The 19,565-nt window shown below is 50.8% G+C and overlaps 2 protein-coding genes across 8 annotated transcripts in view; one reads left to right on the top strand and one right to left on the bottom strand.

Annotated features, from left to right (window-relative positions):
* The window catches only part of HELZ2 (helicase with zinc finger 2), a 29,160-nt gene extending 14,513 nt beyond the window's left edge, over nt 1-14,647 (top strand). For all 5 annotated transcript variants that reach the window (XM_071760170.1, XM_071760169.1, XM_071760171.1 and 2 more), the window contains exons 9-20: nt 1,011-4,515; nt 5,393-5,478; nt 5,839-5,970; nt 6,373-6,570; nt 6,823-6,964; nt 7,403-7,519; nt 7,739-7,931; nt 8,653-8,787; nt 9,022-9,240; nt 10,011-10,167; nt 10,614-10,781; nt 11,361-14,647. In XM_071760170.1, coding sequence (XP_071616271.1) covers nt 1,011-4,515; nt 5,393-5,478; nt 5,839-5,970; nt 6,373-6,570; nt 6,823-6,964; nt 7,403-7,519; nt 7,739-7,931; nt 8,653-8,787; nt 9,022-9,240; nt 10,011-10,167; nt 10,614-10,781; nt 11,361-11,485 — 5,177 coding nt within the window. In that variant the 3' untranslated portion in view covers nt 11,486-14,647. The remainder of the gene's footprint in view (nt 1-1,010; nt 4,516-5,392; nt 5,479-5,838; nt 5,971-6,372; nt 6,571-6,822; nt 6,965-7,402; nt 7,520-7,738; nt 7,932-8,652; nt 8,788-9,021; nt 9,241-10,010; nt 10,168-10,613; nt 10,782-11,360) is intronic.
* Nucleotides 14,648-15,348: 701 nt separating this feature from the next.
* Nucleotides 15,349-19,070, bottom strand: FNDC11 (fibronectin type III domain containing 11). Of its 3 annotated transcripts, none has more exons than XM_071760173.1 (3): nt 18,462-18,537; nt 17,154-17,334; nt 15,349-16,385 (listed from the first exon to the last, which is right to left on the bottom strand). In XM_071760173.1, the coding sequence occupies exon 3, from the start codon at nt 16,365-16,367 to the stop codon at nt 15,393-15,395; it is 975 nt and encodes a 324-aa protein (XP_071616274.1). In that variant the 5' UTR covers nt 16,368-16,385; nt 17,154-17,334; nt 18,462-18,537; the 3' UTR covers nt 15,349-15,392. The 3 variants fall into 3 exon arrangements, with proteins under 3 accessions (XP_071616274.1, XP_071616275.1, XP_071616273.1); XM_071760174.1 differs by having other exon boundaries at nt 15,349-16,382; XM_071760172.1 differs by lacking the exon at nt 17,154-17,334 and having other exon boundaries at nt 18,462-19,070.
* Nucleotides 19,071-19,565: the final 495 nt, after the last annotated feature.

Here is a 19,565-nt window from a genome sequence, read left to right as displayed (position 1 = left end):
CTTCTGCTTGGTAATTCTTTGGGTTTTTTGGTAGCTGTTTTTTTTGTTTGTCTTTACCTCAGTGAATAAGGTTTCATGCTGAATTACAACTACACTCTCTATTTTCAGCTCATTTAAAATATACCTTTAAATACCTTAAATATTGCTTTGTAGGAGGGTGAAAACCCTGTAAGTGGGATCCTGGGGACTTGAGTATGTGTGAATCACATGAAAGCCCCAAGTACCAGCAAGGGAGAATGCTAAGAGAAGGGAGTTGAAACCAGGATGGTTCATGGGTATCAGTCACAGTGAGACAGCACATCCCAGCTCACTGAAGGAGAAGTCTGCTGCTCTGGGTGATGAGGGAGGGATAGGGCTGGCTTTGTCCTCAAGGACTTAGTTTATACTGACTCATCTGAGGGTTTTTTTATTTTTTATTTTTATTGTGCAGCTGGAACTCCTGGTGGTGAGAATAACTGACCCCTGGGGTGTGTTTCTCATCTCCACACCCTTTCTTTGCAGCCTCTTCCCAGCTCTGAAATCACCAGGGTGCCTCTTGCTGTTTGTTGTTTGTCATGGGATCAACAGAGCTGTCCTGGAGGGCAGAGGGATTCTTGGGAATGGTTACTGCTCTCATTCCTGACCCTCGGCTCCCCCAGAAATTTGGGATTCACAGCAAACTCTCCCTGTGTTTGTGAGGAGTGGCTGGCAGGGTGGCTGGTGGCACTGAGGAGGCAAGGCTGCCCCATGGGTGCTGGGCACTACCCTGGGGCCCTTTCTCCTGTCTCCACGCTGCCTTTGACTCCCTGGTGCTTGGTTGGTGGTGGCCTCCTGCTGTCTGGGTCACCCTTGGAGGCACTTTCGGTCCCCAGTTCCCCTTTATCCACACATCCGGTGACTCCCGTGGCTCAGCCAAGCGTGGTTACGTCAGCCCGTGGCCGTGTAACATGGTGCAGATGGGCAGAGCACCAGGCAGGGGCTTCCCCACTGAGTTCCCATCAGCAACTTCTCCTTTGTCCCCTCTGGTGCAGGGAGGGAGTTCCGGGTCATCGTCATCAGCACGGTCCACACCAGCGAGAGCCTGCGCGTCTCTGCCTCCCACCACCTGGAGTTCTTCAACGAAGCCAGGGTGCTCAACACCATCATGACCCGGGCTCAGTCCCTGGTGGTTGTGGTGGGGGACGCCGTGGCCTTGTGCTCCCATGGCCAGTGCAGCAAGGTCTGGAAGCGTTTCATCCAGCAGTGCATCGAGAAGCAGAGCGTCCTCCCGGAGAGCCTGACCATGGCCCAGGTGAAACAGGCAGCGTGTGACAAGGAGAGCTGGAGCAGGAGGAGCCCAGAGGGAGACGAGGAGGACAGCGACACGGATTCCTGGAGCTCTGAGGATGAAAGCTTGAATGCCGATGATCCCATCCTCCAGGAGCTGTTAGATGAGAGCAAGAATGTGCTGGTGACAGTGTCTGAAGAAGGGCTGCTGAACGTGAAGGCTCCATGCCTGTGGGAAGGCAGGAAGGAATATGTCAGCTTCTCCTCTCAGACGATGCAGGAGTATCTGCACATGCACCCCAAAATGTACAAGAGGTGCGAGCTGATCAAAGAAGGCTTTGACAGAGCTTCTGCCTTCACCCTCAACGACTCCCCCGCCATGAGCATTCAGATCAAAGGCAGAGTTCACTGCGGGACGGCCTTCACCGGGGACGAGGTGCTGGTGGAGCTCCTGCAGAGCAGCACGGCTGAGAGCAGCAGCCACCAGCCACAGGGCAAGGTGGTGGGCATACTGAAACGTGCCGAGAGGGAATGGACCTTCATCTGCATGAGGGATGAATTTGACCCCCGGGTGATGATACCCATCGATCCCACTGTCACCAAAATATTCGTCCCAGGCCTGAAAGAGAAACCCAACGTCATTCCCATCCGCAGACTTGTCAATGGGAAGTACCAAGTGGTCAGCTGTGAGAAGATCAGCCGGACCAGGAGAAGCCAGTTGTATTGTGTCCAGGTTATCTCCTGGAGGGAAGGGTTTTACTACCCTTTGGGGGTGGTAACGGAGATTCTGCACGCGGCGTCGACTTTGGAAGGAGGCTTAAAGATCCTGGACTTGGCGTACGGTTTGGAGAAGAAATACCCAGCTGCTGTCACCAGGGAGTCAGCCAGATACACCTCCAGCAGCAAACTGAACCTCACCAAGGAAAATCTGAGGGACTGTCGGAATTACCTGACCTTCACTGTTGACCCCCACGGTGCCAGGGATTTGGATGACGCTGTCAGCATTAGGGATCTTGGGCGTCACTATGAGGTTGGGATCCACATTGCAGACGTGGCTGGTGTCATTCCCAAAGGCAGTGCCTTGGACCTGGAAGCAAAGAAGAGAAGTGTCACCTACTACCCTCCCAACCAGGAGCCTGTGTCCATGTTCCCACCCCACATTAGCCAAGATGTCTGCAGCCTCCTGCCCCAGAAAGACCGTCGGGTCATCTCCTTGTTTGTCACCGTAGAAAAGGAGACTGGTGAGATTTTAAAGGGCAACTTCACCATCTCTGTGATCTGCTCGGACAGGCAGATGTCCTACGAAGAGGCTGAGCTCTACATTAAGGAGCACTACAAGGGAACACCGGGGAGCCTTCGTTTCGACACCCTGGAGGACTGTGTAGCTGTGGCTTATCACTTCTCCAGGATTCATCGGAAGTGTCGGCTGCAGGAGGACTCTTTCTATGACCGTCTGGATGAGGGAAGCTCCCCAGGTAACAGGGAGTCCCATCAGATGATGGAGGAGTTAATGATCATGTTCAACAGTTTCGTGGCCAAGTTCCTCACCAACCAGGAGAACACCAGAAACATCACTCCTCTGCGGTGTCAGTGTGAGCCAAGCCTTCAGCAGTTAGCACTCATGAAAAACAAGTACAGCCACCTCGTTCCTTTGTCCATCCATCTTGTGCATCACCTGGGAGAGGTGCCTCCTGACCAGGACTCCTCTGCACGCACGAAGTTCAGCCTGATGGCCCCCATCTGGGAGCACCTGCAGTCAGCCGCTAAAGTCCGTGACTTCCCCAAGATGCTCGACCTTGTTGTCACTGATGACATCCACCCGAAGCTGGCCCCCGTGGCCCTGGAGTTCAGGAGACTGCTCAGCCGCTCCTATTTCAGTCGCTCCAACTCCACTGTCCAGTCAAGAGTGGGACACTACTCCCTTCACGTGGAAGCCTACACCTGGGCTTCCTCTCCCATCCGCCGCTACGTGGACGTCGTGCTCCAGCGGCACCTTCATTCCGTGCTCCACAAGAAGCCCGTCACCTACTCCATGGATGACATCGAGTTCCTCTGTCATGAATTCAACAGGAAGAATTCTCAGGCAGTGACATACGAGAAGAGAGCCCGCTGCCTGCAGATGGCCACCCAGCTGAAGGGCCAGGTCCTGCAGAAGATCGCCTTCGTGGTGGACGTTGAAGGGGTGAGGAAGTGTTTCAAAGCCCTCTTCCCACTCAACAGAGAGAGCCTCCCGGATCCCCAGGTAATTAACTACAGGTCACTGCAGCTGATAGAGCAGCCCCAGTTCTTCCAGGAGAGGAACTGCATCCGGCTGATGTGGAAGAGGAGGATGTACTCTGTGGAGATGAAAAAGGAGCACAGCCTGTGCGAAGGACCGATCCGCGACCTCTGCGTCACCCTCTTTGGCACCCAGACTTGGCAGGACGTCCTGGCAGCCATCAGGCAGGAGGATTTTGAGACTGCAGCCTCCCTCCTTCAGAAGAGCCAGAAGCTCTACCAGCGGCACATGGGCTTCGTGAAGAGGAGTCGGTGCTCTCACTACATGGAGCTCTCCCTGGAGCTGAGCGCCGGCGACGCGCTGCAGTTCCAGCTCACCACAGATATCTACCGGGGCCTCCTGGTGCCCTTCGTGCAGCTCTGGTGTGTGACACCAGGTTTTGACATCTGCCTGCAGCACATGGAAAAGCCCATCGAGTGCTTCTCTGCCTACGCCACCCTGCCCTCCAAAGAGAAGTACAAGCATGCAGGGGAGTATTACAAGGTCTGGATGCCGATGAGTGCCATGGAGTCTGCTTCCTGTGCTGTGGCTGAAAACGACTCCATTGTCCTCCACAACGTCAAAATAACCTGGGCAAAGCAAAGGACAAGCAAAGGACAGCTGCAAGGGAGCTTCCTCTTAGGCAAAAAATTTCTGGAGGACTGCTCCATTGAAGTGGACTTCAACCACTGTTACCTGTGCATTCGCTTAGGTGGGCTGAAGCTTGGGAGGCTTCAAAGCGATGAGGAATGCCTTAGCCAGGGCCTCCAGGATCTGACTCTCCATAACAAGGGCAGGTCAGAAGACAAACTGATGTTTGATCCTGATACCTACACCTGGGTGGCTCATGGGGTCACTGAGGAGTTCGGTGACAGTGAGAAGTCAGACAGGACCGATCATGTTACTGTGAATTTTTACATCCACTACATGTCTATGGAGAACATCCCCGTGGAAATCTCACAGGCCTCTGCCAGGTTCACTGTGGAGCTCATACCAAAGATGCTGCCAGATGTGTAAGTGTCCTCAGGGCTTGTGTTCTGGCTAACCTGTCCATGTGGGGCCACAGCTTCCCCTTTGCTGCACCCACATGGGCTCTGCTTGCTTCTATGGCTGATCAAGGGTTGGACTTGATGATCTCAGAGGTCTCTTCCAACCCAGCCACTTCTATGATTCTATAATCCCCTGAAAAATCTGCCTTTGCCCAGCTGGGACTGGCTGTGCTGTGGGGCAGTCAGTGGGGGTGGCAGCAGTTCTCAGCTGTGTTCTCCAGGGGGCCTCTTGCTCTTCTGGTTGACCTTGAGAATGGGGAGACAGGGGAAGGTGCTGTGCTGAAATTGCCCTGGGTGACTGTTAGTTACATCACTGGATTGCTGCAGCCTGGGTCAGAAAAAGCTGTGCAAAGCTCTGGGTTAGAGTTTGCTTTGCAGAAGCACTCCCTCCTTTCCCAATCCTCCCCCTTTGTTGTTGCTGTGAAACAAGATCCACTCTCCTTAAAGAAGTTGGTCTTCTGTACCCAGCATGAACTGCTACTGCTCTGCTGCAGCCTTTCCAGGGCAGAGTCTAGTTCCTTTTGTACCATGAATTTTAGGAAAAAATTGGACATTAATCTAATAAAATGGAGTGGCCCACAATAAAATGGAGCTGGGACAGTTGTGCTCCTTCCTTTCAATCAATGTCTTTGAAGGCTCATCTCTTTAGAGAGTTGAGAAATAGTCACAGATGTAAAAGAGCAGAGTAAAAGAGTTGTTTTGGCTTAAGTTCTTTGTGGAAGGACTTAATGCAACACCAAAGCAGAGAAAAAGAACAACAAGACAGTTGTACAAAGCTGAATTACAGTTTTCCCTATTTTATGCTGCATTCCATTAATTCCTGTTTTTCCCTGTCTGTCAGACGGAAGGAGAAGGCAATTTGGAAGCTCAAGTATGCCTCCAAGCTTGCTAGAAGCATCGCCCTTGGCCATGAACCTCCTCGAAAAGGTAGGTGCAAATGTTCACCTTTCTTACCTCGGGGCTGCTTGTGGCAGGTTCTGGGACCTTGCCATAGGGGTTCTGCTTCCAGACCAGGAGGTTCTCCTCCAAGGGGAGGACAGGAGCTGCTGGGCTGGCAGAGGCAAAGTCATATGGGATGTCCTGCTGGAGAGTGGCACGGGTGCTTTTATCAGGGACAGAAACAGGCTCAGGGGCAGAACATCTTGGCACAGGACCAGGGTTACCTACAGGTGGTCTTGTAAATGGGCCATGATTGCTTGGTACTTACTGCATCCTCCTGCTGAGTCACTTGTGTGTTGTCTTCAGTAACCTCCTCTAAGCTGGTTTGCATGCCTCTTTCCTTGACAGTGACAAGGTCAAAAATCCTGCAGCAAAAATCCTTTGAGCTCCCTGACAGTCTCAGGAAGCTTAACCAGAGTCAGAACCAGGCGATTCGTGATGCTCTGAGAAAACCCTTCACACTCATCCAAGGCCCACCAGGTAAGGCTGGGGGACAGCACGTGTTGACTTTGTTAGGAAAGGCAGGTTGGAGCTGATCTCTTCCTTTCATAGATTCACTTAGGTTGAAAAAGACCCTTAAGGTCATCAAGTCCAACCGATAACCTAATGCTACCAAGGCCACCACCAAACCATGTGCCTGAACCTCTTGTCTGCACATCTTTTAAATCCCTACAGGGACAGTGACTACAGCACTTCCCTGGGCATCCTTTCCATAGGACCCTTGGTGAGACAGGAGAAGACAGCATAGGTTAGCGTCACCCACAGCTGCTCTAGGTAGTCCCCTTGGTTCTTGGTTTTGTTTCGTGGCTGATCATCTTGAAGCTGATCTAGAACATGGGTATCATGGTTCCAGTGTCTTCAGCAACCTCCTTGTTTTTCTAGGCACAGGGAAAACTGTTGTTGGAACTCACATTGTCTACTGGTTCCATCAGCTGAACAATATGGATGCTGAGAAGGAGACACCATCTTTGGTGTCTGAAGAAGAAGAAGATGAAGAAGAAGACAACAATGAAAAGTTCAAGAAGAGGAAGTGCATCTTGTACTGTGGCCCATCCAACAAGTCTGTTGATGTTGTTGCTGGTAACTATCAGTTTTCAGCCCCTGAAGTGGCTCAAAGGAGGGACAACACATGATGATGGGAGGGAGCCTGGGAGACAGGAGGGGCAGAAACCTGGAGGTCAAGGGCTGGTGAAGATGGGGTTGATGAGCAACTGGTGGGGAGAAGAGGCAAGTGTCCTCCTAATGCTGGGCCTCTTGCAGCCATGAGCATCCTCATCACCTCCAGGGCCCGGAGCTGCCTTGAGCAGACCTGGACCTCTTTTCCTTCCCCAGAGATGCTGCTGAAGATGAAGAGCCTGAAGCCACTGCGGGTGTACGGGGAGGCCATCGAGGCCATGGAATTCCCCTACCCGGGCAGCAACCGCAATGTCTCCTGCAAGGCCTTGAGGGATGCAAAACCAAAAAAGGAGCTCAGGTAGGACCACCCGGCCACACGGGCTCTGGGGGAGCTGGGGAGGGATTTCTTCTGCAGTGATGAAGCTGAACAGCGCGCTGTTAACCTGCTTTGGAATGAATTTTTTGAAGTGAAGGTGTATGGTCTGGTGTAGCACCAGGAAACCCGGGGGTTGAAAACACTCCAGAAAGACTCAGCTGGAGTGAAAACTCAGCTCTCTCAGGAAGAGCTCTAAAAGTCTCTGCCTTTGTTCCTGCTTGCGACAACCACAGACAAGGGCTTGTGTTTTGTGTTTTGTGTCCTCGAGGGGCAGCTGAGTTTTGAAGGTGGAACAGTCTGGCTGTGACTTCTTTAGCTGATGGGGTTTCTCCACAGAGACAGGCTCGGTTTGCTTCACTGCAGAAGAGATCACTCGGGGCTGTGTTGGGGAAAATATTTATATGTTGGCTCTTTATTCAGTGAAATAATCCTGCATCATCGCATCCGGCGGCCGCCCAACAAGTTCTGGCAGAAGATCTGTAACTTTGATGATCGGGTGAAGAGAGGAGAGCAGATAACAGAAGAAGAAGTAAAGAAGTGAGTATAAAGAGACCCTGGTGAGAGCTCTGGCCATGTTCTCCCTCTGATGCACTGCCCAGAGGAGGAGTTCCCTTTCCTGGGAACACCAGCTTATCCTGGGTAGGGAGATTCAGCCATAATCACTTGGGAAAGTGCAGCTTCTGCCTGGTTCCTGCATGAGGAACATGGAGGTGTTTCCCTTAGGTGTAACCTGGTGTCTTCTGTATCAACCACCAGGCACAAAAGTATTTTGACGGCTGCTCGTATGTGTGAACTGGAAAACCATGATGTCATCCTCTGCACGTGCTCTGCTGCCTCTGCCTCCTCCCTGGAGCAGCTCAATGTCAAGCAGATAATCATTGATGAGTGTGCCATGTCCACAGAGCCCGAGACCCTCATCCCCTTGGTCTGCCACCAATATGCTGAGAAGGTAAGTCCCTTCCAAAGATGCCTCTCTAGGATAGCTGCTCAGGGCTCTCAGACCTCTCCTTCCACTCCTTACCATGCTGCTCTTCCAAGTTTTACCAGGTTTGAAGGTTGTTCTGAGTAGTATCTGTGATGAGGTATCAACGTTTCAGCCTTCAGGCAGCTGTTGCCCTTGAGGTACAACTTTGTACCCAGGTACAAAGTGTTAGTGTGACAAGAAGTACAGAGCAGATCTCAGCAGACTCTCTGTCAGATGGGAACAAGGCTTCATGTGATCTGGGTCAGGATCTTTATGTAATGCCCAACAAGGTCCTCGACTGCAAGACAAGAGGGCACAAAAGGTCTCAAGTTGTGCCAGGGGAGGTTTAGGTTGGACATTAGAAAGAATTTCTTTATGGAGAGGGTGATCAGGCATTGGAATGGGCTGTCCAGGGAAGGGGTGGATTCTCCATCCCTGGAGATATTTCAAAAGAGCCTGGATGTGGCACTCAGTGCCATGGGCTGGGAACTGCAGTGGGAGTGGATCAAGGGTTGGACTTGATGAGCTCTGAGGTCCCTTCCAACCCAGCCCATTCTGTGATTCTGTGATTCTATGACTGAGGTTGCTGTACCCGTAAGATCAATAAGGAGCAACAAACATCTGTGTCCAAATAGCTTTTCATTGACCTGATTGTCTTCTCCAGTGCCACCACCCTCATAGTTGAAGTGTCCACCCTTCATTCCAGGTTGTTTTGCTTGGGGATCACAAACAGCTGCGGCCTGTGGTCAACAATGACTTCTGCAAGAGCCTTGGCATGGAGAGGTCTCTTTTTGAGCGCTACCACCGCCAGGCCTGGATGCTGAACACTCAGTACCGCATGGTGAGGCCCTCAATGGGTTGGCTCTTCTCCAGCACAGAAAATGCTGCTCTCAGGGCTTGCCTCGTGCCCCTGGGCAGCAGAGCTGCCCCATGAGTGCTCTCCCTTCCCAGAGCCACGAGCAATGCGCTTGCCTGCTGCCGGCTGTAGCGTGGTGGCCTTGCAGGTGAAGCCTGCTGCAGGCTGAGAACTTCCTTGGGTTGCCTTCATCTCCCTTTCTCCCCTTTGCTCTGCCAGCACAAAAGCATCTGTGAGTTCCCATCCCAGGAGTTTTATGAGGAGCAGCTGAAAACGTGTCCCCAGCTCCGTCATCCTGCCAGTGTCTTCCACCACAAAGATAATGGCTGCTGCCCCATCATCTTCGGGCACACGGAGGGGAAGGAGCAGACCCTCATGGTTTCAACTGAGGAAGGAAACGAGAACTCCAAAGCTAACCTAGAAGAAGCAGCACAGGCGGTGAGGAGGAGGGTCCTGAGGAACTGCTGGAGATGTGAGAGTGTTGTGTGGGGATCCTGGAGGCTGAGTAGTGATATGGGACAAGGACAGAACCTTGAATCCTGGGTTCACTTTTGGGCCTGTCACCACAGGAAGGACATTGAGGGGCTGGAGCATGTCCAGAGAAAGGCAACAGAGCTGGGGAAGGGGCTGGAGCACAAGGAGGAACCTGGGGGTGTTCAGCCTGAAGCACAGGAAGTTGGGAGGAGACCTTCTGGCTCTCTGCAACTGCCTGAGAGAAGGTTGGAGTGAAGGGGGGGATAGGACAAGTGGGAATGGCCTCGAGCTGCCCAGAGGAGGTTTAGGTTGGAGCTGGGGAACAATTTCTCCCAGGAAAGGGTTGTCAGGGCCTGGCCCAGGCTGCCCAGGGCAGGGCTGGAGTCCCCATCATCCCTGGAGGGGTTTCAGAGCCCTGGAGATGTGGGGATGAGGGACATGGGGCAGGGGTGGCCTGGGCAGTGCTGGGGGAAGGGTTGGACTGGATGGGCTCAAAGGTTTTTTCCAACTAAAAATATTGTATCACTGTAAGATCGGATGGGGTGCAGGATCTGCCTGGTATTTTCTCAGCTTTGGAGCACACCACGATGCCCTTGGCCAGACCCAGATCAGGGGGAGCAGGCCAGCCAGGCACCATCTCTGCCCTGGGGACAGGGTGGTCCCCTCCATTAGGGAGGAGGTGTGGTTCCCTCAGGCCACCAGCTCCCAGGCGATCAGGACCATGTTCTCCGCAGGTGAGGATAGCGAAGCAGCTGACACTAGATGGCACCATCCGTCCGGAGAGCATCGCTGTCCTCAGCCCCTACAGCGCCCAAGTGTCCGAGATCACCAGGGGCCTCCAGAGAGAGGGCATCCGCGGGGTCACCGTCTGCACCGTCACCAAGAGTCAAGGTGAGGATGGCAGGAGAGGGTCGGGTCGGGTCGGGTCTGTTCTCTCCTGCCTTCCTGAGGACTGAAGGAACTTCTCCCTCAGATGGTCTTCCAGAGAATCCTAAGCCAGGGTCATTTGAGCCCTGGAGGAAGCAGCCCTGGGCCCGATTTTTGGGTGAATTGTGATTATAATAAATCCTTTTGAAGACCTCTGGGGTGTCCAGGCAGGGTGAGGCTGCTGAAGATGGGAAGGTGGAGGATGTCCCAAGGGGGCTAAAGAACTGCCATAGCATGTGCTGCTTGGAGAGCAGCAACCAGGGGTCCACTGGCCTGCAAAGCTGGAGAAGCCCAAACCATGGCTGCAGTTCTGTGGGTCTTGCTGCAGAGAAATGAGCATCTCGTGGGGCAGGCAGGAGACCACATGCTTCCTTATTTAGAGAAAAATCTGGTTTAATTCCACTCTCTAGGGAGTGAGTGGAGATACGTGATCCTGTCGACTGTTCGCTCCTGTTCCCGCTCAGAGATTGATAGGAAGCCCACGAAGAGCTGGCAGAAGAAGTACCTGGGGTTTGTTACTGATGCAAACCAGGTCAATGTTGGCATCACCCGATCTCAGGAAGGACTCTGCATACTGGGTGAGTCCTCTGGGAGCATGGCCAAGCCACAGTGCTTGGATAAAGGGGTGGAGATCCATACTAGGACACCCCATGGTCTTGGTATGCTCCTCTGCCCTTTAGGTTCTCTGGTTTTGAAACTGGGCAAAGTTTTTCTCACCCTCTGGTTGGGACCTTGTTGTTTCTGTCACTTGCTTTTTAGAGCTCTCTCCTAACAGAATTTGGCTGCTTATTTTGCTCCTAATCACACCAGCACAAGCTGTGGTGGGTAGGGAAGCTGCTCTCAGGTATGACAGTGCTGAAAAGGGAGCTCTGGCTGAAGGCAATATCCCTGCAACTTTGGATAGGTCACTGTCCCTGGAAGTATTTAAAAGCCATATAGATACAGTTCTCAGGCCCATGGGCTAGTGGTGGCCTTGGCAGTGCTGGGTTAACAGTTGGACTTGATGATCTTAAAGGTCCTTTCCAACCAAAATAAGCTTGATGATTCTAAGTTATCCCACCCCCCTTCGGCTAGAAATGTTAGACCAAAATTTCTTTGGTATCATTTGAACTTCTTCTGGCCACTAACCCCCTGCCCCCTCATCCCTGTGCTGCCAGGGAACAGGTACCTGCTGGAGTGCAGCCCCGTGTGGAAGAGACTGCTCCACCACTACCGACAGCACAACTGCTACACCACGGCCCCGGGGGTGTTGGTCAGGAAGACCCCAGCCCTGCGCCGATGAGGATGGGTCTGTACCTCCAGGAGCTTGACCTCCTCTACCTGGACTGCATTACGTGTGCCTTGGGAAGGACACAATCTTTCCATTATCTCCTGACCCATGGAGCCAAGCACGGGGTGGGGGGGAGCCAGGATCTCCCCCTCCCCAGCTGCAGCGCGTGCTTTGGCGTCGTGGGGTTAGTTTGTTTTTTTTTTAATCAGCACAACCTTGGGCAGGAACTTTCAGCTCTAGGAAACCAAAAAACATTGGAAATGGATGGATGGGTGTGTGAGTTTCTTGAGGATGATACTATTTTTTTAATGGCAAGGTGCTCAGTGGAACCCCCATCCCATCAGTGGGGACCAGAACCCTCGGTCCGTTCATCGAGGGTGGAGCAGCTGCAGTCTGCACACAGGGGCAGCTGCTGTCTGCCACAGAGGACCAAAGCTTCTGAGTACTGCCACTTGTTTTAAATCCAAGGCCAGGGAATTTTTAAGGCTTCTCATTTCTCAAAGCAGGAAAACAAATTGTTTTGTGTGGTCATTTGTGTTTTGTTTTGTTTTTTTTAAAGTGAAGGAAGAAAGCAAAGAGAGAACCACTTACCACTCTTTATCTAGCCAAAACACTGTTCTCTGAGCATGTAAATATGACAGCCAAGGCCAAGCAGTATTTGTAAATAGATTTACTTATTCTTTGTACAAAATAGATTGTCCTCACCAGTATAAAGTCAGTGAAAAGTGAGGACCCCTCTGATCAGGAAATGTTGGAATTTGTAAGCATATTTTAAACTGTTCTGGGTTTTATTTGAAATCTCTTATAAGAGCCCCCCTTTCCTACCCCATATTTTTTTAAAGCTGATTCTAATTTATTAACTTTTAACTTTGTGAATTTGTTTCACAGCCTTATGGCCTGAGTTTTTAAGAGCAGTGACGGGGATTTGATAAATGTACCACAGCATATAGGTGTATCATTTGGTTGTTTGTTTTAATTTTTAAGTAGCCACACTGCTGTGAACTGGAAGCTGTGATTCTCTGGAAGGCTGCTTCTGCCCACTGCAGATGTATAGGGTGAAGTGGTGCTCTGCTGGATCACAGAGCTGCTTTTGGCAGCCTGATATTTTTGTGGGAGGGAGGGGTGACTTTTATCTCATTTCCATTCCCAATGTACCAAGTGCCTGCCTCAGCTCTCCCCAAGAGCACACACTTGGCTGTCTCTGGATGTTCACATGGGATGGAGCCAAGATGCAATCGGGGTGGTTTTGCACCACGTGTAGATACTGTGCTGGGACACAAACCCTCCCTGAGGGTCCCTGTGGCCTCACAGCACTGCAGCAGGAATGAGTTTTGTCCCACGTGGGCAATGGAAAATGCAGCATGGCTTTCCTGGTGTGGAGGAATGTGCAATAAGAAAGTGTTGTGTCTGGAAAAGTCCTTATTTAATGCTGCTTTTCTTCTCATGACTCCATTAGACTTGATTCAAAGACCTAGGGAGAATTTTGTCATACTCTTCCTTTTTTTTTTTTTTTTTTTTTTTTTTTTTTTTTTTTTTTTTTAAACTACCTTCCTGTAATTCTGCATTGGGTGGGTTTGATCTCTATGCTAGAGACCACCCAGACTTGCTCTTGTCTTACTGAAGTGTAATAATAAGCACATGGCTGGAAATTCCATAGGAGACAGAAGCCTGTAGCAAGCACCTCCTGCTGGTGCTAAAGATGCTTGGTAACAGCTGGTGAGATGGTTCATTGTTCCTGGCTGGGATCTTAAAGGATTCTGTACCAGCCTGGTTTTGCACATAGTATTGTAATTCCAAACTGAGCTTGTATAGGAATTGTTTTGTAGGCTGCTGAAATGCAGCTGTGTGTCCTCAAGATGGTGTGGAGAACTTCAAGAGATGCTGGAATGTTTGGGATAAATTTTAGCATGGTGCCAGCACCATTCTAACAAAGTCATCTTGGTCCCTCTAGAACCAGGTCTTGGCTGCACCATCTCATGCAAGTGAAGAGTCTCTCCCCTGTTTTGTTTTTTTATCTGCTGTTTTTTTCATTACATGTAACACAAACACCCAGTGGCTGAGTCCAATGTTCTTGTGTGGGGTTTGGCCATGTCTTTATCTAGACCAAGAGACCCCACAAAGCATCCTTTTGCTCTCAGTGGGGAAAAAATGTTTACTGCTACTCCTTGGAGGGTAAAGCCTGGACTGAAATGCTTTGCTTTATCACCTCCATGTTGCAAGACAATGTACATTTTATTGTATTTTCCCTCTGAAGAGGTATTTTTTAACTGGTGTTTAGAAACTGCAGCCCTCCACCAGCCAAGCAGCAGGAAGAGCCAGGCTGGACTCTTGTTTGGGCTGTGAGCAGGTACCTGTAAGAGTTGGTCACAAAGCTGCCAAAGTCAGGGACAGCAGAAAGTGCAATTAGTCAAAATTTTGTAGACTGTTAGTGACAGCTGAATATCATGTACTTGTCCTGAGGCTCATGGAGAGAGACCGTAGAGATTAATAGAGAAAAAAGTTCCAAGTCATCTGGTTTCATCTGGATTTCCTTTTGAAATAATATTATTGTGTTCAAGCACCTCTTCTTACAATATTCTGATTCCAGGAGGGAAGCTCTGGCACAGGGGGCCTGGCCCATCCCAGGCTCTGCCTCTCCTGTAGCTCCCAGACAAAACTGTGTTGGTGCAGGACACAAATGCTGGTTGATCCAACAGGATAACCTGATTTCCTCAGCTGAGCCTGAAGCCAGGGTGAACAGTGGGACCCTGCCAGGCACTGCCCTGCATCCTGCTTGAGTGGCAGGGAAAGGACAGACATCCAGAGCTGGAAACTTCTCCTCTGGCACAGGAGAAGCCCACTGGACTGGGTTTTTTTGAGGAGCTGGACAGATCTATGTAGGACAATCAACTTACTGCAATAAATTTTTGGTCTTTTTTTTTTTTTTTTTTTTTTAAAAAAACAAGAAATTAAATGTTAAGTCTCATGAACTGTAAATGAAGGAACCTTAAATGTGGCAGATTTTTAGCTTTTTTATGTCTGTGACTTGCAGCGAACCTCAAATGATGTTTTGGATACAAATATTTTTACCTGCTTCTACCATTTCTATGAATGAACCTCAACATTCCTTTTTTGATATTTAAGCCATAATTGTAAAAATGATTTAAATTTAAGTAATAAATTTTATTACTGAAAGGTTGGTTTCTGTGATGATTTGACTAGAATCTGCATGGGGACAGTTCTACTTGGACTCAACCAAAGGGTAAAAAAGCAAATGAGCATTAACTGCAGTATGGAGTAGAGAAGATTGCTCTCTCCACAGTGGTTGTGTGGATGTATTACCTTTCCCTGTTTGTTGCAGGGGTTTGGAGGGGATAGCTGGGGTTTCTGTTGTGGGTTTGTTTGTTTGTTTTCTAATCAGTGATCTTTTAATGCACTGTAGAGGGCTGAGCATGAAATCATGGTGAGGTACCTGTAAAGCACATGGTGTAGAGGGTAAGAAGTACCCAGGATGAAGATAAGGTGGGTGATCTGAAGAGCTTAGGATCCATTTCCAGTGTTTGGAAGGAAGGACATGGGGACAACAATAACTTGGGGTAAGAAAAGCAAAACATCATTGCAAGAAGCTGGCACCGGGCAGCTCTGGGTGGCTGGAAGGCAGCGGATGATGGAGACACCTCTGTCTCCCATGCTCTGCATCCAGAGTGTCCTGCAAGACTGCCTGCTTCTACCTGCTCCCACCTGGGAGCTCTGGCAGGGGGAACTGAGCAGTGTTGAGTCCCAAAGGCTGCCTAAGGATGGTGTTTTGCACGAGAGTTGAATGGGATTTGGTGTTGACCTGGAAAGGTTTGGGGACGGCGCTTGTAGGATTGTGGTTAAAAACAGAACGAGCTCAGTTTTATGCACGTGTGTAAGGCTTAATTTTTCTCATTCATCTTTTTCACAGGACAAAATGAGAGGGATGTTCGTTTGTGCCACCTCGTCCCACTGGTGCACAAGCACTGCTGTCCACACTCTCACTGGTGTTAGGCTTTGTCTTCAGTATAATGCTGTCGTGCCATTTTTCCAAGACAAACGTCTCCGTGACTGATCTTCTGATTGTGAACTCGTATGTTCTGCCAGGCTGCAGGTTCTGCACTATGCATGAGTTGGAGGTGACCACCTGACTCCTACCATATCCACTTTCTGACTGACTCTCAGTCACCAACTGGAAGCAGAGCTCATATTTTTCGTGCTGTGACTCTGGAGTTGGGGTTGACCACTTGAGCTTGGCACAGTCCGTGCACGCAAACGATTCTTTTCGATCAAAAATCAGTGGCATCTTTGTACAGAGAGAAAGTCTGATGTTGGGGAGACTCAGGCCTCCGAGATCTGCATGTGACACCAAACGGTGCTTGACGTAGAGCTTCTCTGGCAGTTCCAAGGAAATGAGAGTTTCCATGTAGTGGGAGAGCTTCAGCAGTTTCTGCTCAATCAGGTGCCACTGGGAGAGGAAAGTTCTCGCGTTGTTGGTCTCTAAGTAACAGCTCAGTTCCTCCCGACCTCGTACCACCTGCTCTAACAGCTCAGTTAAAAGTGTCAGCAGGATTTCAGTCTGTTTTTTCCCCACCTTCTTCAGGTTCTGGAAGTGGAAGGGATCTATCAGTTGGAGGATGTCAGTGTGATGCATCACATCGTGCTCATCTACCAAGTTCACGTGTGTGGGCTCAATCTCCAAGTAAAAGTAACACTTCTTCATCAGCTCAACTTTGTTCTGCTGTTGCTGGAGCTGCTGGAGGCTCAGGGTAGAGTGCAGGAGTTGCAGAACAATGTTTTTCCTTCCCACGTACTCCTCCCAGATGGCGTTGTCTTCTTGCTCTTCACTCTGCTCTGTACCCTCTGAGCTGGTTTCTGATTCGTTCAAAATCCCAGCCATGATTCCAAAGCTCAGCTGCTGTGTAAGAAAGCTGCAATCATCATAAGAACCAAAAGAAAAGCAGCTTTGAGAGTGTATGGTCATGGCTGTGACTCCTCTAACCAAAGCTGAGCTTATCCATTTGTAGATGGGACAGAGCTGTTAGATGAGGTGTGTTCCAGAGGAATTTTCCTTTATATTTGTATGGTTTCTAATGTTTCTCATAGTCTACTTCTATATATCCCAACCACCCAGCCCCCCCTGAGCTGTCCCCCCCGAGAGGTTCTACCTCTGCTCAGCAGGTTCACTGTCAGGAACCATTCTCTGATATCCTCAGCCAGAATTTCTCCCTATCTTACTACGTTCTCTTTCAGTCTAATTAGATGCCTTTGTACTCATGTAAGTGATTTCTTTCCATTCTTCTACATCTCTGGAGATGTCTCTTTCTTTCCCTTTCTAATCTGCCAGGCTGTTGAGGTTTGAGACCCATCTTCTAAGCCAGTTCCTACAGCTACATAATCACCTTGGTGATTCAGATTAACCCTCTGCCCCCAGAGGAGCTGGAATGCAGCAGGCAGAACCAGGCTGAGTGCTCCCTCACAGCAGCTTTCAAGAGCTTTGTTTTTCCTTGCACGTCCACCTCCAACAATGGACTGACAGTCAGAACCTCACAGTGCTTCTGGTGATGTATTCCTTTCCTTTGCTTTGCTTTACATCATCACCATGGTATCTGCTTGCTTTCCTGGGGAAGAATGCTCTTGGTCTATAAACAATGTACAGGAAGGGAAAGAACCACACACAAAGTACCTGTGAGCATGTACCAGTTCACTGTTAAGAAGGTCTTCAGGCAGTGCTGCTTTGACACCAGATCTGCTTTGCTGCCTGGCTCTTGGCTGCTTTGTTCAGTTGCAAAGCTGTGCCCTGCTTGGTGGTGCCTGCTGAGCACTCAAGGTGTTCTCCTGTTGTGCTTCAGCTCAAGACCCTGTGGCTTGTGATCAGAAACAAGCAAAATACACAACTTATCTCAGGCATCATCAGCAGAAACGAGCTAAACAAACCCCTCGTGTCCCTGCTGGCAGTGGTGCTGTCACCAGAGCCCAGGCTGACGTGGAGAACCTGGCTCTCAATAAATACAGAATTCTCAAAGTAAGATTTTGTGACCCCAGGCAGACTGCAATGATGTGTTCTAAAAGCAGCCAACTTTCCTCCTTCCGTGTCATTTTCTGGTTATAATCACAGAATCAGCCAGGTTGGGAAGGACCTCTGAGCTCATCAAGTCCAACCCTTGATCCACCACTGCCATGAGAAATTCCTGTACAGTTACAGTTCTTGCAGTACCTAATGGAGATATTTTAATTTTTACTTGTCTTGTAGAAGCTGGATGGTGAGACCCAGTTGGCAAAGCAATTTTTCTTAGCTCTATTTTCCCTAAATACATAACAGAACTAATAACATTTCCTTGTAGGAGCTTCAAGTGCTTGCAAACCTTTTGGATGTCTGGCCCCTGCCTGCACTACAATTTCCACATCATCCACTCATTCCCAGTGAGGTTTTTTCCAAGAGAGCTGTCAACTCAGAGAAACAAGCTCTCCTGCTTTGTCTTTTTTTTCTTTTTTTTTCTTTCCACAAAGAAAAAAAACACCCAAACCAACCCAAACCAACCTGGCACCCCTGTAGGGACTAGGACAGGGTCAGCACCCACCCCTGGTTACTTTACCCCAATTCCTGAGGGGTTTGGCTCCCCACAGCCACCTGTTTGCCCACAGACAGAGCTGTAGGGGTGCTTGTTTTCCTTCTCTCTTTTTATATCTCTTTTTTTTTTTTTTTTTTAATTATTTTTTCCCCTCTCCAGAAGCTCCTCTTTGCACCGTTCTCTTTGCAGCCTGGGAAGCTGCAGTTGATCAGCCCGGGGGGGCTTCCTGGCCCTGGGCTCCCCCAGATCAGGGCTTAGGGGGGGTGGAAAGGGGCACCCAAGGGTGCCAGGGGCACCCACAGCCACCCCAACACCTTCCCCGCGGCCCAGGGCAGCCGCTCCCTCGGGATTCCCCGGGATGGGGAACAACCCCGGGACCCTCCGGGAAGGGCCTGGCTCGGGAAGGCTCCAACTTTCCTTACCCAGCCCCGTCCCACTCTGTCCAACCCCGGGGAACTCCGACCAGCGGTCCCGGAGGTTCTGCCCGTGGCCCGGTCCTGCCCGCAGCCCCGGTCCTGCCCGCGGTCCGGTCCAGCCGGGCCTGGCGGTTGCCATGGCGACCATTGTGCTGTGTGATGTGGAATGGAGCTCGGGGAGGGCGAACGCCCCTGCCCAGACCCGCAACGGGGGGAAACCGGGTTCCTGGGTTCCTTTTGGGGTCTGGGGGGGTCTGGAGGTCCCAAGGGGACAGCTGGGGGTTTGGGATGGGGGGGCAATTGGATTCCTGGGTCCCCTTTGGGGTATGGGAGGGTCCAGAGGGGTCTGCAGACTCTGAGGGGGCAGATGGGGGTCTCGGAGAGGGGGGCAACCAGATTCCTGGGTCCCCTTTGGGGTCTGGGGGACAAGGTTGTCTTGTACAGACGCTGTGCTCCTTCTCCCCGCACCCCACTTTCAGCACCCACCTTCCCCTCCAAACCCCAGCTGGTCACCCCACTGCTTTTTGCTCCTGTGGGGACAGACCCCTCCGTCTGGGGCACGGTGGGCACTCCCCTTGGTTGCCCCTTCCCCACCATAAATCTCATTAATTTGCCCCCTTCTCAGGGATGCCTTGGGGTGACACTGGAGCATGGAGGAGGAGAGCAGATGCTGCCCCCCAGCACAGAGGGGATGGGGGCTCTGTGCTCCCCGAGGAAAAGAACCATGCTCCATGAAATGCCTCAAACTTCCTTTGGGTCCTTTGGGTCTGCTCTGCTTTTGCTGCAGACAGCTGGATCCCTGTGGAGGAGAACCCAGCTGGGCTGGCTGAGAGCAGCAAGCTCAGTGCCCCTGGGTGTCCATCAGCAAACGTCCTACAGCTGAAGCTGCCTTCTAACCTCCCCGTGATTAAATCTCTGGGTCAGGGCTCAGCCTTAATGCTGTCCTGGACACTCAGCTGGTGCCTCTCTGCTGAGCTTTTTTAATTGAATGAGGGGCAAGATCCATAGCACCGGCCCTGAGCTGCTGCTCGGAGATGAAGGGAGGAGGTGATCTGTCATTTGAAGCAATCAATGCATCTTCTCACGGCAGCTGGAGCTTTACCTTTTCAT

The sequence above is a fragment of the Heliangelus exortis genome, chromosome 16 (assembly GCF_036169615.1).
Source record: "Heliangelus exortis chromosome 16, bHelExo1.hap1, whole genome shotgun sequence".
Classification (NCBI taxonomy): Eukaryota; Metazoa; Chordata; class Aves; order Apodiformes; family Trochilidae; genus Heliangelus; species Heliangelus exortis.
Note: the sequence above shows the minus strand (reverse complement) of the source record. Positions and strands in the feature narration are given on the sequence as shown.